We start from the raw sequence: 15,986 nt of genomic DNA, 5'->3' as shown, positions 1-15,986 counted from the left end.
AGAGAGGCATGTGCTGAGGTTGTCAGCAAGAACAGAAAAATTAGAACTCCATAGTGGACACAGGAAGTTAAAGAGGCAGTGAAGGAAAAGAAGAAAGCATGACAAATGTTCCCGGAAAATAAGTCAGCTTGTGCTCTTAGAGAATACAGAGACAAATGTAAGAAAGCTAAACACTTTGTAAAACTAGCTAAACAAAAGTCATGGGAGGACTTTGGTAAGAACATAGAAAATAAATATCAAGAAAGTGGTAAGATATTCTGGAGGTTGTTGAAGAAGCTTAGAAATGGAGGAAAGAGTGCTGTAAAAGGAGTTAGAGATGATAAAGGTGACATGAAAATGGAAGAAAAAGCTATCCTTGAAGTATGGAGTAATTACTTTGAAAAATTGCTAAATGAAACAAGCAGTGATAGCACAGTGGTAAAAAATACTCAACAGGCATGCAGTCAGGAATATATATCCATACTTGAAGTAGAAAAGCCATCAAAGGCTTGAAATGTGGAAAGGCAGCAGGAGTAGATGATATTCGACCAGAAATGCTGAAGTATGGTGGTATAAAAGTCTTACAGTGGCTGCACTGCATAGTTCAGAAGGCCTGGACAGAGGGACAAATTCCTGATGATTGGAGCAGAGCTCTAATAGTATCCATATATAAAAAGGGAAATAAACATAATGCCAGAATTACAGAGGTATTTCTCTACTGAGTGTTCTGGGCAAGATTTATGTCAGTATACTTGAGAAACGGTTACTTGTGACATAATGATTAGAAATATATACACTTTAGCACAAGAATTTTTATGTTTAATTTGCCAAATATTTTGGTCTGAATATTACAGACCATCTTCAGTGGCTACATAGGAATAGTTTTTAAAAAACAAAGTGGAATATGAACAATTGATCATTCATACATAGAACGAGCCCCATGATGTCATATCGTTAAGTATTAGAAGAGTAAACATTTTTAAAACATAATTAAAGATATTACTTCAGAAATTCATATAATAATCTTAAATAACATTATACTGATTAAAAAAAATTTAATGTGTTATCCTGATTAAACTTTCCCAAATTTTTGATATAGACTTTCTTTAAATAAACATTCAAATTTGTAGTGACATCTGTGTAGGAGGAGAGTCTTGGAGCAAAGGATGTTGTGGTTTGTTTCTAAACTATGCTGAGCTAATCCAGATTTCTCAGGTTTGTTGTGTTGAATTGGACAAATTGGGCGTTCCATAGAAAAAGAATTCAAGAGCATCAGTTATCAATTCAACACAACAAACTTGAGAAATCTGGATCAGCTCAGCATAGTTTAGAAACAAACCACAACATCCTTTGGTCGAAGACTTTCCACCTACACAGATGTCATACAAATTTGAACGTCTATTTAAAGCAAGTGGCTTACTTCAATTTCCTTGAATCGTAATGACTGTATATCTATATCAAAAATTTGGGAAAGTTTAATCAGGATAACACATTATTTTTTATTTATTTTATTTTATTTATTTTTTATCAGTCTAATGTTATTTAAGATCATTATATGAATTTCTGAATTAATATCTCTAATTACGTTTTAAAAATGTTTGCTCTTCTAATACTTAACGATATGACATCATTAAGTATTAGAAGCGGCTCGTTCTATGTATGAATGATCAATTGTTCGTATTCCACTTTGTTTTTTAAAAACTATTCCTATGTAGCCACTGAAGATGGTCTGTAATATTCAGACCAAAATATTTGGCAAATTAAACATTATTCTTGTGCTAACGTGTATATATTTCTAAACAGTTGAGAATAATTTTGGAAGAAAAGCTTGGTGAAGAACAAGCTGGATTCAGACCAAAGTTGAGAAAGCATGGGAATATAACAAAGATCTGTATTTAAGTTTTGTCGATCTGGAAAAGGCACATGACAAGGTGCCAAGAGAGAAGCTATTCAATACGCTAGTTATATGGTGTCAATGGGGTATTATATCAAGCAATATTTAGTCTTTATTTGAGCTGCAAGTCAGCAGTTAGAATTGAAAGAAGTACAGGAGATGGTTTAATGTTAAATCTGATGTGAGACAAGGATGTTATTCATTATCTATATGGATCACATTATGAAGGAAAGTGGTATTAAACATGACATCAGAATTGGAGATATTAATTTCTTTATGTGGATGATGTTATACTTCTAAATAAATCTGCTACAAATTTGCAAGATTCTCTGACTAAATTGAATAACTGTTGTAATAGATAGGGTATGAAGGTCAGCAATAAAAAGACAAAGACAATGAAAATAGGTAGAATCGTTGAAAATGTCAAACTATGTTTTGAACGAAGAACCTGTGGAACAAGTAAAATAATTCAGCTACTTAGGCACAATTTTTAGTGAAGATGGTAAATTAATTATGGAAATAGATAACAGAATCAACAAAGCTGGTATGATAGGAAGTCAATTGAATAAATTCATATGGAATAAGAGAGAAATTAGTCAGAACATTAAATTAGCTATATACAAGACAATATTCAAACCAGTTTTAACTTATGGATCTGAGAGCTGGGTCAGAAGTAAAACACCTGACCAAAGACTAGAGACCAGATATGAGAGTCCTGAGAAAGATTAGGGGTATGAATAAATGGCATCAATGGCAATATCATATTAAAAATGAGGATATTAGGAAAGAACTTGACACTGTCAGCATCCAGGAATGCATTAGCAGAGCTAATCTCAGGTGGTATGGTCACTTAAACAGAATGGGTGAGGAAAGATTAGCAAAACAAGTGTTCTCTGCCAGGTTGGCAGGAAAACGACCCAGAGGAAGACCAAGATATAGGTGGATTGATACGGTACAAAGTGCATTAGACGACAGAAACATAAGGTCTGATAATGTTGGAGTCTTGATAAGTAACAGACTGATTTGGGGAAAAAGTGTAGATAGGAAGTTAGTAATGAAGTAAATTTTTCATGTAGTGCTATCATATCCTGTACACCCCTTGAGGGGTACATGTCAGGAATTCGATGATGATGACATTTCATCATGAACTATTGTCACTTGTTCCTGTATAGTTGTAGTCCTCTCCCATTCCTGCACTACGTAAAACAAAGTAAAAGTTTTACTGTAAACAAGAAATAGTATAAAATACTCTAAAAACCAATTTCTTCTCATAGTAATTCTCAAAGCCAAAACATTAAACTTGCAGTATACAAGGACAGTGTTCAAACCAATTTTAATTTGTGAATCTGAGAGGTGGGTTAGAAATAAAACAATTAATGATAAGATCACAGAATGAAAATTAAAAAAAAAAAAAAATAGTAGCATGAATAGATGACAACAATGGCAGAATCATATTAAAAATAACAATATTAGGAAGAGAACTTGACAATGTTAGCATTCAGGAATGTTTGAGCAGAGCTAATTTGGTATGTTAAATGTCTAGTACGTTAAAATCTAAAGTGGTATGTTAAATGTCTAGTACGTTAAAATCTAAAGTGGTATGTTAATCAAACAAAATGGGAGAGAAAGGAAAGATTAGCAAAACAGATGTTTAGTGTCAGAATGGTAAGAAAACGTTCTAGAGAATTACTAAGATTTAGGTGAACCGAAATAGTTAGTAGTGTTTTAGAAGCCCAAAATGTAAGATCTGACAATACTGACGGACTAATCTGGATAAGTTTCTATTGAAAATTATCAATAGAAAGTTAGTAATAATATAACCTTTCATGCAGTACACTATCATAGTATTCTGTCCTTTTTTATTCTATTCCTGCCATCATCATGAAATTCCTAATACATATCAGTAATTTGATAATGATGACAGAAATAGAATAAAAAAAATTCACACATATACAAATTAACTATTTCTGCATAATAAATTTATTTATGCTTTAATTTATATATTTTATATTATCAATATCAAAACATCAAAAAAAAAGTCAGGAATACATATCCATACTTGAAGTAGAAAAAACCATCAAAGGCTTGAAATGTGGAACGGCAGCAGGAGTAGATGATATTTGACCAGAAATGCTGAAGAATGGTGGTATAAAAGTCTTACAGTGGCTGCACTGCATAGTTCAGAAAGCCTGGACAGAGGGACGAATTCCTGATGATTGGAGTAGAGCTCTCATAGTACCCATATATAAAAAGGGAAATAAAACTGAATGTGAGAATTACAGAGGTATTTCCCTGCTGAGTGTTCCTGGCAAGGTCTATTCAAGTATACTTGAGAAACGGTTGAGAAGAATTGTGGAAGAAAAGCTTGGTGAAGAACAAGCTGGATTCAGGCCAAATAGAGGCTGTCAGGATCAGATCTTCACTTTACGACAAATAGTCGAGAAAGCATGGGAATATAACAAAGATCTGTATTTAAGTTTTGTCGATTTGGAAAAGGCATATGACAAGGTGCCAAGAGAGAAGCTATTCAATACGCTGCGGTTATATGGTGTCAATGGGGCATTATATCAAGCAATACTTAGTCTTTATTTGAGTTGTAAGTCAGCAGTTAGAATTGAAGGAAGTACAGGAAGATGGTTTAATGTTAAATCTGGTGTGAGACAAGGATGTACATTATCCCCTCTGTTATTCATTATTTATATGGATCACATTATGAAGGAAAGTGGTATTAAACCTGATATCAAAATTGGAGATGTTAATGTCAGCTCTTTGCTTTATGCGGATGATGTTATACTTCTAAATAAATCCGCTACAAGTCTGCAAGATTCTCTGACTAAATTGAATAACTGTTGTAATAGATATGGTATGAAGGTCAGCAATAAAAAGACAAAGACAATGAAAATAAGCAGAATCATTGAAAATGTCAACTGTGTTGTGAATGGAGAACCTGTGGAACAAGTAAAACATTTCAGCTACTTAGGCACGATTTTTACTGAAGATGGTAAATTAAATATAGAAATAGACAACAGAATCAGCAAAGCTGGTATGGTGGGAAGTCAATTGAATAAATTCATATGGAATAATAGAGAAATTAGTCGGAACACTAAATTAGCTGTATACAAGACAGTGTTCAAACCAGTTTTAACTTATAGATCTGAGAGCTGGGTCAGAAGTAAAACACTTGACCAAAGACTAGAGACCGCAGATATGAGAGTCCTGAGAAAGATTAGAGGCGTGAACAGATGGCATCAATGGCAATATCATATTAAAAACGAGGATATTAGGAAAGAACTTGACACTGTCAGCATCCAGGAATGCGTTAGCAGAGCTAATCTCAGGTGGTATGGTCACTTAAACAGAATGGGAGAGGAAAGATTAGCAAAACAAGTGTTCTCTGCCAGGTTGGCAGGAAAAGACCAAGATATAGGTGGATTGATATGGTACAAAGTGCCTTAGACGATAGAAATATGAGATCTGATAATGTTGGAGTCTCGACAAGTAACAGACTGATTTGGAGGAAAATTGTAGATAGGAAGTTAGTATTGATGTAATTTTTTCATGTAGTACTGTCATATCCTGTACACCCCTTGAGGGTACATGGCAGGAATTTGATGATGATGATGATGATGAAACACCAAAAACCAACAAACAAAACTGCTTTTGACAATGCATTCTAGTACATCAAATCATAGACACAAGAATAATTGAATGGTAACTTATATTAAACGATATTTTTTCTTGACCACAAAAGCTATGCGAATTGACTATTTGGGAAACGTTGATCAAGTATCTGAGAAAAAAATTTTTTAATACCAACTAGTTTTACCAATTAAACTGTTGGCATCTTAAGGGTACAGGACTGATGATAGGAAACTAAAGCTAACAAAACTTGTTACAAACAAGACATTAACAGAATTCTAATTATAAATTACAAAATAACACTGAACGTGTGCAATACACGTGTAGCACGTACATGATTTCACTTGTTGTTTAGGAACGTTTTATAGTTGGTACTAAAGAATGAATGGTAATTTGTTTATTCACACAAGGAACTTGGTATCATGGTATCATCAAATATGATTTTTGCAAGCCTGTGCATCAACCCTGGAAATGTCTACATATGGAATAAATCTGTAGTCTTAGCTTTATTTCACTATGGAAAATAATTTCAAATGTCTACTTAATTTTTGAAATTAACATTTATGTATTATGCAGGATAAAATAATTTCCACAAGTGAGGTGATGCTTTATGAGCATCAATAGATTCATTCATGGATTTAGACAATGCTACTTGAAATCTGTCTTCAACTGCTAAGTAATTGTATCACTGTATTGCCAACAGTGATATAACTCCTATGAAGGCTTTGAATCCTAACCGTGTATAACTTTCAAGATAAACAGAATCATCATTGTTAAGAGAACTAAAGGAACACATTCATCTATCCTTTTAGTTCCTCTTTCACACAGTGAAAGATATATATAAGTTAAATGGTGGTGACAAATCAGAAATTGTAACAAATGGAGAGCAAAATAAGTCATTAAGAAAGCAGGTGATTGTAATGTTATAAAGCAGAAAAAATGCATTTTAAGATCAAAGATCACAATTCAATATAATTGCAGTGTCAAAGAGTACAAAATACCACCCATCAGCATTACATCATAAATTCTAAATGATTCCCTTGATATTATAAAACACTTTAAACGTGTGCTGTTTCTGTCTGCAGGCTTTACTAGATCATGTCTCATTGCTAGTTAAAATCTAGAATCAGTAAAGTAAGGTTGTAAATCTCTTTTGTCAATGAGATGTCAACCAAGAAGAAACAAGAATGAGCTATATGGCACAATTTGTTTGATGAGATGCAAGTCCTTTTACAGGGGAAAAAAAAAATCCAACGAAAGTAAGCTACATCTTTAACTACTCAAGCATCCTCAACAGTTAGCATATATGCTACTTAGTGTAGTTGATTTTACTTTAAATAAATAATCATTATTCAAAAAAGAAAAGTTGTCTGCCTGGTGTTCTATAATACTTACTTTTTCTTGCTGATCACATATGGAGGAGTTATAAAATGGGAGAAGTTGAGTAAAAATGGACCTTTTTTTGCATATATGAAAATCTAGACTTGTATGCAAACCCTCTGCTATTAATGAAAGAATCCAATGTCGGTGTGTGCGATACTATAGGGGAAAAAGCCACATATACATAAATAGATGATTATTCAAATTAAGTAATATAATATACTGAACCATATGTCTGTTTCTTTCAGTTTTGTATGAAAGATAAAATATTAACCTCTAATCAATGTTGATGCATAGTAGCCTTTTCAACTGCTTTTGAATGAATCAAGTAAAATTAAAACATATCAAATTAAATATTACTTAGAGCTGCTGTTGATACTACTAACACTTATAATAAATAATACTTTGCATAAAAGTAAGATACATAGACCTCTTACATAGAACATTATGTGACTAGTTTAGAAGAGGTATAAAAAATTATAACTAAGAAACAGCTTGCTTATCAAGAAGAATATCTTTAAAGAGGGTAAGTCTCCTATGTTTAAATTCAGAGTAATGGATCTTTTGTACTTCTTTCCAAAACTCTGCAAATTATTTTATCTGTAATGCTCTAATACATGAAAGTCTCATTTATGTTCAATGGTATAATTTGAAAAGATAACATCATTAATAATGATGGAACAGCAGTAAAATACAGGAAAAAGAAATGGATATATATTGCATGTTTCTTCTTCCAAGAGACTGACATAATTTCTAACTCTATTCCCCCCCCCACTCCCACAAAAAAAAAAAAAAAAAAAGAGATGAAACTGCACCCCACTATTTAGAAAACTTTGCATTTTCATAACTATGCAGCAAATAAAGGGGAAAATAACCTTAGTGAACATGCAAGACTGCCTAGAGTGTTCATTTTAGTAAAGTGAGTGCATGATTCCTAATGAGTGAAGACAGTGCAAGATAATTCTATTATACAAGATTCGATCCTGGATGCCCTATAGAGGATCTCAGTGCTATCTTGTTCTACAAAGGATATCATGAGTTTGTTAAAGGTAGGCCTTGCTTTAGAAATTTGCTCATGTTTTATAACAGAGTGACAGCAGACATAAGAGGAATGGATAATACAATACTTCTGGATCTTGCCAAGGCATCTGACAGGATTTCACATGATATACAACCTCAAAGTAATAGACATAAAAAAAAAAAGAGTCTTACAACATAGATAGGAGAGTACCTGACTGACAGATGTGAGAATGTGCTAGCTGATACTGAATCCTGCAGATTGATTTGAAAAGACTGTTTATATGGACAAATGACAGTGAATATTACTTCAACACTGCAAAGTGTAAGGTTATGCGTTTTGGTGAGAGAATATTATAGGTAGAGAAGAATATTAAAGGGAATTTGCTGCAAGTAATCAATGCAGTTAGACTTGGAGATTATAGGGGATAGAGAGTTAAAGTTTATGGCCATACTGCTAAGGCAGTTAAGTCTCTGCATCTGGTAAGTGCACTGTTGAATAGAATACTAAGAAAAAGGAAGTTATTCTCTCACTTTACAAAGCACTGATAAGATCACACTTGGACTATAACTTAAATTAAGGGGATATTAAATCCCACATAGTTTTAAAACCGAATAAGAAACTCAAAGATTGAAATCAGAGAGTTTCTTGCCGAATATAGTAAACTATAAAGTATCGGCGACACTAGCGTTAGCCAATGCAAGTGATCCTAGTACGTAGTACAATACCAGAGCAACTCATTGCAAAAAAAAAAAAAACACTTGGACTATTATTCATAGATATGGTTAACTGGGTTCCAAGGAATAAAGGAGATAGCTGTAAAGATCCAAAGGCAGGTAAGACAACAACTGGCTTACGGAACTGCAAATATGAGGACGGATTGATGGAATGTGGCTTTCAGAGTTACTCTTAATAACCTGTATGATAGAAACATACAAGTTAATAAGAGAGTCTCACAGTATAAATACAAATGAGACTTGGCAGGTGAGGTAAAATTCAGGATTATTCCTGGAAGTTGACCTAAGGATGCAGTTAGGAAGCATGTGGAGTCCAAGTTCTTCTCATGGCATGTGGCAAATGAGTGGATGGGCTACCATTGCATCTTTAAGGAATCTGTTCAAGGAGAGACTAAGTGAGTAAAAGAGAATGGTCTCTTGATGAAGCCAAAGATTTCTTGGAGGACCCTGCATAATAATAACAATGATCAAGTTGACACTGCTATATCTTCTTGCAATGGTTTTCTTTCTACACACCAAGAGTACTGTGAGTTGTCTAAATATCAGGTCTAGAAAGGCAAGACAGTTATTGATTTGAATTTCCAAATTAAACTCAGTCATAGGCCAGATGGAGTTAATCTTATGTAGAAATGTTTGAGGTTCTAACTAGAAAGAATTCCAAATTTCAGAAATGTTGCTGGCAAGCAGGCAGGAATCCCCCCCCCCCCCCACACACACACCAGTCCCCACATAAGTCCAAGGACTTACAGAGCAAGGATCCCTTCTAGTCATACAAGTAAATACCTATCATATCTTCCCTGAATACATACACCAAAGAATGCCCATCACATACCACACGAAGAACCTGGACCTTACATTTTGTAATCACACCCTTAATCAGCTTCCAGGAGTGATGACCCTGAGTTCTTTTTCCATAGCCATGAAATGCACCCTTTCACTTGTATCTATGTTGACCCTTACCAACTTGTATTTCTCTATCATATCTCTTCCCCCCCCCCCATCTATTTCTCGAATTTGAAGACCTCCGATCTTTCTTCATATGCACACCATGGTCATTACTCACTTCTGGATCTTTTGATTGTCTCCACAGAACTCAGGTGACAGACTATATCTGAGCACATTATTACAGATGTGGTTTTATTTTATAAAACCACAATCTGGATGAAAGCTTCTTTCTACAAGTGTTCTCTTCAACAGTTATACAATGTGATGACTTAATCACCATAGAAATGTGTCAATCTTAAACTTTAACTCTCGGTCCACTATCACCCCTAAGTTTCTAGCTTCATTGAATACTTTAGCATGTTCCCATTAATATAACAGTCTGCTGTCATGTCCTCATTCCAAAATGCATAATCTTATACACTCGGCATTTCTAAATCTACAATATTATTACTTATTGTGAGAGACCCAAACCATGAACACAATATCAGAATATACCAACAAGTAGAGATAAGAAATTTGTTATTCCTCTTTATATGGTCTTGATATATCCACATCTGAATTAGTGTGCTCAAGTCTGATCTCCTGGGTTTTTTGGGATGAAGAAGTGGTGGAGAGGATTCAGAGGCAAGTAACCAAGATGGTGAGTGGTCTGTGAAATGCACCCTATGAGGACAGATTGAGAGCATGTGGATTGCAGAAGTTAGTTGATAGGTGAAAAAAGGGGATATGATAGAAGCATTAAAGTTACTTAAAGGGTTTTTATAAGATTGATGAAGGGGGGAAATGTTTCAGCACTTGGCTAGAGGGGTAGAACAAGAGGTCATCCCTGGAAGTTGAGTAAAAGTGTGGTTAGTAGGATATGAGAACTAGATTTTATGCTTGGAGAGTTGGAATGGGTTGCCAGAGTCAGTTGTGAGTACTTTGTCTGTTAATGGATTCAAGGAAAGGTGTGATATATTGTATAGATAGTTTGAGTCTCCTGTGATGAGTCTTTGAACTCCATGGAGGTATCTGTACAATAATAATAATATCCATCATACCTCTCCTTGAACTCACTGACAGACAAAGCACTCACAACAGACTCTGGTAATCCATTCAACTTATTCACCATTCTTCAAGAGAAAATCTAGTCCTCACGCCCTTGCTAACCATACTCTCACTCAATTTCCAGGGATGACATTTTGTTCTACTCCTCAAACCAAGCACTGAAATATTTCCTCTGCCTAAAAACAAAATAATAATAAAAACCCTTCTATCATATCCTCTCTTTTCCCATCTATCAACCAACTTTTGCACTCTACAAACTCTCAAATTATTAGCAAAGGAAGCATTCTACAGACCATTCACCGTATGGGTAACTAGCTTCTGGATTCTCTCCATTACTTTCTCATCCCCAACAAACTCAGGTATCAGACCTAAACACAGCAATTCAGATATCATTGTATCAAGCTCTTATAAAAAGGAATAATAACTTCTCTATTTCTGCTTGTCAGAGTGTTCCTCAATAACCAAGTAATCCTATGACCTACCTTGGCCACTTCAGCAATATGCCCTCTAAATTTCAACTCTATCTGCCAAACAACAAATCCCTAGCTTCATGAATTTCCTGGAACTGTATTCCAGGAAATTCATCAGGTGTCATTTGGAATGAAAAGATTACAAGATGTAATCTTTTCATCACAAAAATGCATCATTTTAAACTTTTTCCCATTCTAGCACTCATTATCTTTTGTCAATACTGTCAGCATATTTAAATCATCCTGCAAGCTCTCTCTACATAAACTGATTATTACACTACCCAAATTTGCATCAACAGCAAACTGAATATTTCTCTTTAAAGCATTGTCTATAACATTTATGTGCAAAAGCAAACAGTAGTGAGTTCTGTGCTTCATCCAAGCACTGGTCAACTGCCTTCTCCAGAATTCTGCTCTTTATGCTACTTTTTGGTATCTGTCCATCCGCTGCCCTCATATCCACAATCATCAAGTTTCGCATCCATCCCCATTTGTTCTAATTTGGCTAAAACAGAGTTTCATGTGGTATTTATTATTATTATTATTAAGAGATAGTCAGGAACTCATCAAGGGAGGCCATAATATTCACACCAGCTATCATACCTGTTCTTGAATTCATTCATGTTACTTGCGCACACAACATCCAACAGCAGTCCATTCCAATCACACACTACTCTGAGAGAAAAATCTAGCCCTAACTCCCTTCTTGATAGCATTCTCAACTTTAAAGGATGTTCCCACATTCTTTAAAGTTGAATAACAATGGACCAAGGAATGATCCTTGAGGCACACCACTGTTTATTTGCCATGAATCTTGCAGATTCACTTCCACATATACCACTTTTTGATATCTGTCAGTCAGCTATCCTCTTATCCATGCCAACAGTTTAAAATCCAATCTCGTATACTCCAATTTCTGCAACAGTATTCCATGCTGCATTCTGTCAAAAGTCTTAGCAAAATCCAAATCATGGTGTATCCATTCCACTTGTCTAACTCAGTGGTAACATTATTATAGAATGTGAGCAAGTTGCTAAAACATGACCTTCCCTTAGTAAACCCATGCTGTTCATTGCAAAGTAGAGATTCTCTCTCAACCAATTTCTGAATGCAAGCCCTAACCAAATTTTCCAAAATCTTCACCAACTCTCCTGAGATACTGATTGGTCAATAGTTGGATACATCGGTCTTTGCACCACTCTTGTGCAATGGGATTACCACACATTCTTTCCACTCCTGTGGAATCTTCCCAGTTCTGAGACTCAACCTATATAGCCTGATCAAGGGAACAGCCAGTTCAGCTGAATACTCTTTTAACATCTGTGCTGATATCCCATCAGTTCCTATTGCAGAATTCTTATCCAGTTTGTGCAAGAGCTTGACTACTTCCTCCTCATCCACACAAGTTTCCTCATATAATGAAGAGGTAGAGCCTGTGTAGCTCAGTGGAAATGGCGCTTGCATCCTCTGCGCTTGGTCGTTCGAAGTTAGACTTAAGTTCAAGTCTAGTGGCCGACTGGAGGAATTTTTTCTAAGCCTTTCTTCGACCAGTTCCTGAGTTAGTCAATCTCTGGCACAGGCAAGCAGGTTTTTTGTCCCGTAAACTCAAGAAAATCGACCGTAGTACTCACATTATTTCAAACAGTAACATATCTTTTTAGGGTTAGGTACCAAGAGATGACAGCACTTGTTTGCCAGCCTCTTCATCGGTGGCTGCTATAATTAGTGATAGACACGGGCCAGATATTTCTGATTAGCTACCGGTGGAGACTGAACTGCCCATTCAGTCTCCAAAAGCTAGATAGGGTATAAAGGCCACACCTACTCCCTTATAAGGGAATAAAAGGCATTAGCTGATTTATTTATTTATAGTGAAGAGGTAGTGGTGAGTTCAATGTCGAATATACCAGGTTGATAGCTTTTATCAAAACGGCTACTCATTAGTTGATGAACAATCACTTGCACACCATCTGCATTCAGTAGAGTTATTCTTTCAAATTCATTCTTTCTTTTACTTGCAGCATAATGATCGAATTCTTTTTGGTTGTCTTTAACTTTAAAACCCCCTTTAAGAGCCAGTTTCTTTTCATACTCAGACTTAGCTTTCGTACAATACTTGCGACTCTTTTGGCTTGCTGCTTATAATTATCGTAACTGACATCATCCATATGCACACGATATTCCTTCCGCATCATCATTTTCTTACGAATCTCTTGGTTAATTAAATTACACATCCATTTCACTACTACTCTATTTATTCTTCGAACTTCAGGGACACATCATTCTGATATCGCATCATTTAAATATTTTTTAAACACTTCCCATCCAATGACTGATGACCTTCCCTTAGTAAACCCATGCTGTTCATTGCAAAGTAGAGATTCTCTCTCAACCAATTTCTGAATGCGAGCCCTAACCAACTTTTCCAAAATCTTCACCAACACTCCTGAGATACTGATTGGTCAATAGTTGAATACTGATTATTGGTCAATAATCTCTTGCTTAATTAGATTACACATCCATTTCACTCCTACTCTATTTATTCTTCGAACTTCAGGGACACATCATTCTGACATCGCATCATTTAAATATTTTTTTAAACACTTCCCATCCAATAACTGATACTATGGCCCAAAACCCAATATACCCTTCAGGTGGTCATAATTTCCTTTGTAGTTAAGCACGTAACTTTTCTGAATGAAACATTCATAAACTTAGCCACTTCCCAAGTGAGTACCTCATGATGACTATCACCAACCAGAGGCAGAATAGTTATGTCTTTAACTGAAACCTCCTCTGACATTATAATCAGATCTAACACTCTTTGATCTCAAGTTCCTTCTGTCACATGCTACTTGAGGAAGTTGTCTTGAAATAGCTCAGTAAATTCAGTTTATTCTTTTCATGAGATTTCATAGTTACTTAATCAATGTTTGGATAATCAAAGCTCCCCCCCCCCATTATGATTACTCTTTTTGCATCCATTATATTTATTTATTGATGCAGTTCTTGATCACTAGCAACCAATCCACCAGATCTGTAGCAATATCCCACTGTGTATTTAATCTTGTTAGACTCCACTTCACACTAGATGGCTTCAAATTCACTGCCATATGAAAAATTGTTACTAGCATTGTAGTCACAAGTTTCAACTATAAACTGGATTCAAAAGATTTGATATCATTAGAAGCATGCCCTGTCCTCTCCTATCCTGTCTATCCTTCCTAAACATACTGTACTCTTTGCACTCGATACCAGTTAGTACATCTGCTTCTGATAGCTGCCTCACTAATGCCTACAACATGAGGTCCGAATATATTAACTTGCATTTAAATTAAATTGCAGTTATCATTTCTAATAAATAAATAAATATTTAATCAAATCAAATGCATTTGTTTAGTTCAGTATTAACCTTACATATATATGCAGTATACATAACATATGTAATAGACAATCTATTATTTAAAGACAATTAATTGTGCTTTTCTCATAAAATAATTTCATTAGCAAAATAAATCTGTAATTATAAACATAAAAATTAAAATTGGCGCAATCTAATTAAATACTGTTAGTGCACTATATATCTTATTCTTTCAACAGCTTTACGTGTGCACCCTTAAGAAGGTGCACAATTGCATTTTAATATAATAATACAGCATTGTCCTAAGCTTAGTTTCACAGCTAATAACATGAATTAGCTTAGTGTAATTAAATGCTTGACAATTTTACATAATGCAGATTCTTTTTAATATTCTTATTTAAAAAAAAAAATACAATTATCTTGCAAAGACAAGTTGAAAACTGGATCACGTGACTCAGTGCATCATGAAAAGTGAGCTGGCCCCATGTCGAAAGCCACCTACTTTCTTGTTTTTGTGAATTTTATTCTTTCCTGCTAAATTATTGTTTATGGATAATTTATTTAAATTCCCCCTTCATTATGAGCACTAAATGAAAAACACACAAACCGAGTTTTGATAAGCTGTGTTGTGGTGTACACATTAAACCCACATTAAAGGAAAGCTTGTTTCTCTATAATTATATGTAATGTATAGTGAGAATTAAATAATGTATTACTTTGTTTTGTCAACATAACATTTAGCTTTTTTTTTGTTTCATCAACATAATATTTAGTTTTTTTTTTTTTTAAATGTCACCTATAACAATATTATAAAAAAGTGGACCAGAGATACCTTAGGTGGGTAAGATTTTTCTGTGGCTAGTAAATTTAAGTCATATTTCTGGAGCTCCGGTCATGGTATGGAAACAATATCCAACTGTATAATCCTAAGGTCAGGAGAATAAATCCGGTAGGAATTGGATGGATGGATAGTATAGTTACGCAGGAGCTGCAAAAAAATAAAATGCTGTGGAGGATATATAAGGAGAAAGGATATCAACAAGATCATGATCAGTCTCAACCAAGAGAGGCAACCAGCATGGTAAGGAAAGCAAGATCGGATTATAAGAAGAAATTTGCCAAGCAGGCCAAAGGAAATCCCAAAGAGTTCTTTCATTATGTGGAAAGTAAGAGGAAATGACTGTGGAAGGATAGCTGATGATAGGGAGGTGACAGAAACAGCCAAAATAGTGACATTAATGAGTACCATATGGTGAGGTTATATCATCCAAGTGAGGATAGTGCTATGAAAGATGAGACAGGAACTGATGTGAGAATAGAGGTTGATGAATTGGAAGTATATGTAGGATATTGCAGAACCTCAGTGCAATTATGGCCATGGGATTATATAGGATGTCAGCTCACATTTTATGAGAATGTGCAAAGGAACTAGTGATGCCTATGACTAGGCTGTTTAACTTAATTCTTGGTTCTGGTAAAATCCCAAAGGAGTGGAGGGAAGTTCTGTTGCATAAAG

At 34.8% G+C, this 15,986-nt stretch overlaps 1 protein-coding gene across 1 annotated transcript in view; it reads right to left on the bottom strand.

Annotated features, from left to right (window-relative positions):
• Window positions 1-15,986, bottom strand: part of LOC150096173 (nucleolar pre-ribosomal-associated protein 1-like) — an 87,589-nt gene that overhangs the window by 25,996 nt on the left and 45,607 nt on the right. Inside the window, exon 10 of the mRNA XM_090409630.1 lies at window positions 6,908-7,051. Within this exon, the coding sequence (XP_090265756.1) occupies window positions 6,908-7,051 (144 nt within the window). The remainder of the gene's footprint in view (window positions 1-6,907; window positions 7,052-15,986) is intronic.

The sequence above is a fragment of the Typopeltis vanoorti genome, chromosome 19, assembly GCF_054136105.1.
Source record: "Typopeltis vanoorti isolate ZY-2024b chromosome 19, IOZ_Tvanoo_1.0, whole genome shotgun sequence".
NCBI lineage: Eukaryota > Metazoa > Arthropoda > Arachnida > Uropygi > Thelyphonidae > Typopeltis > Typopeltis vanoorti.
Note: the sequence above shows the minus strand (reverse complement) of the source record. Positions and strands in the feature narration are given on the sequence as shown.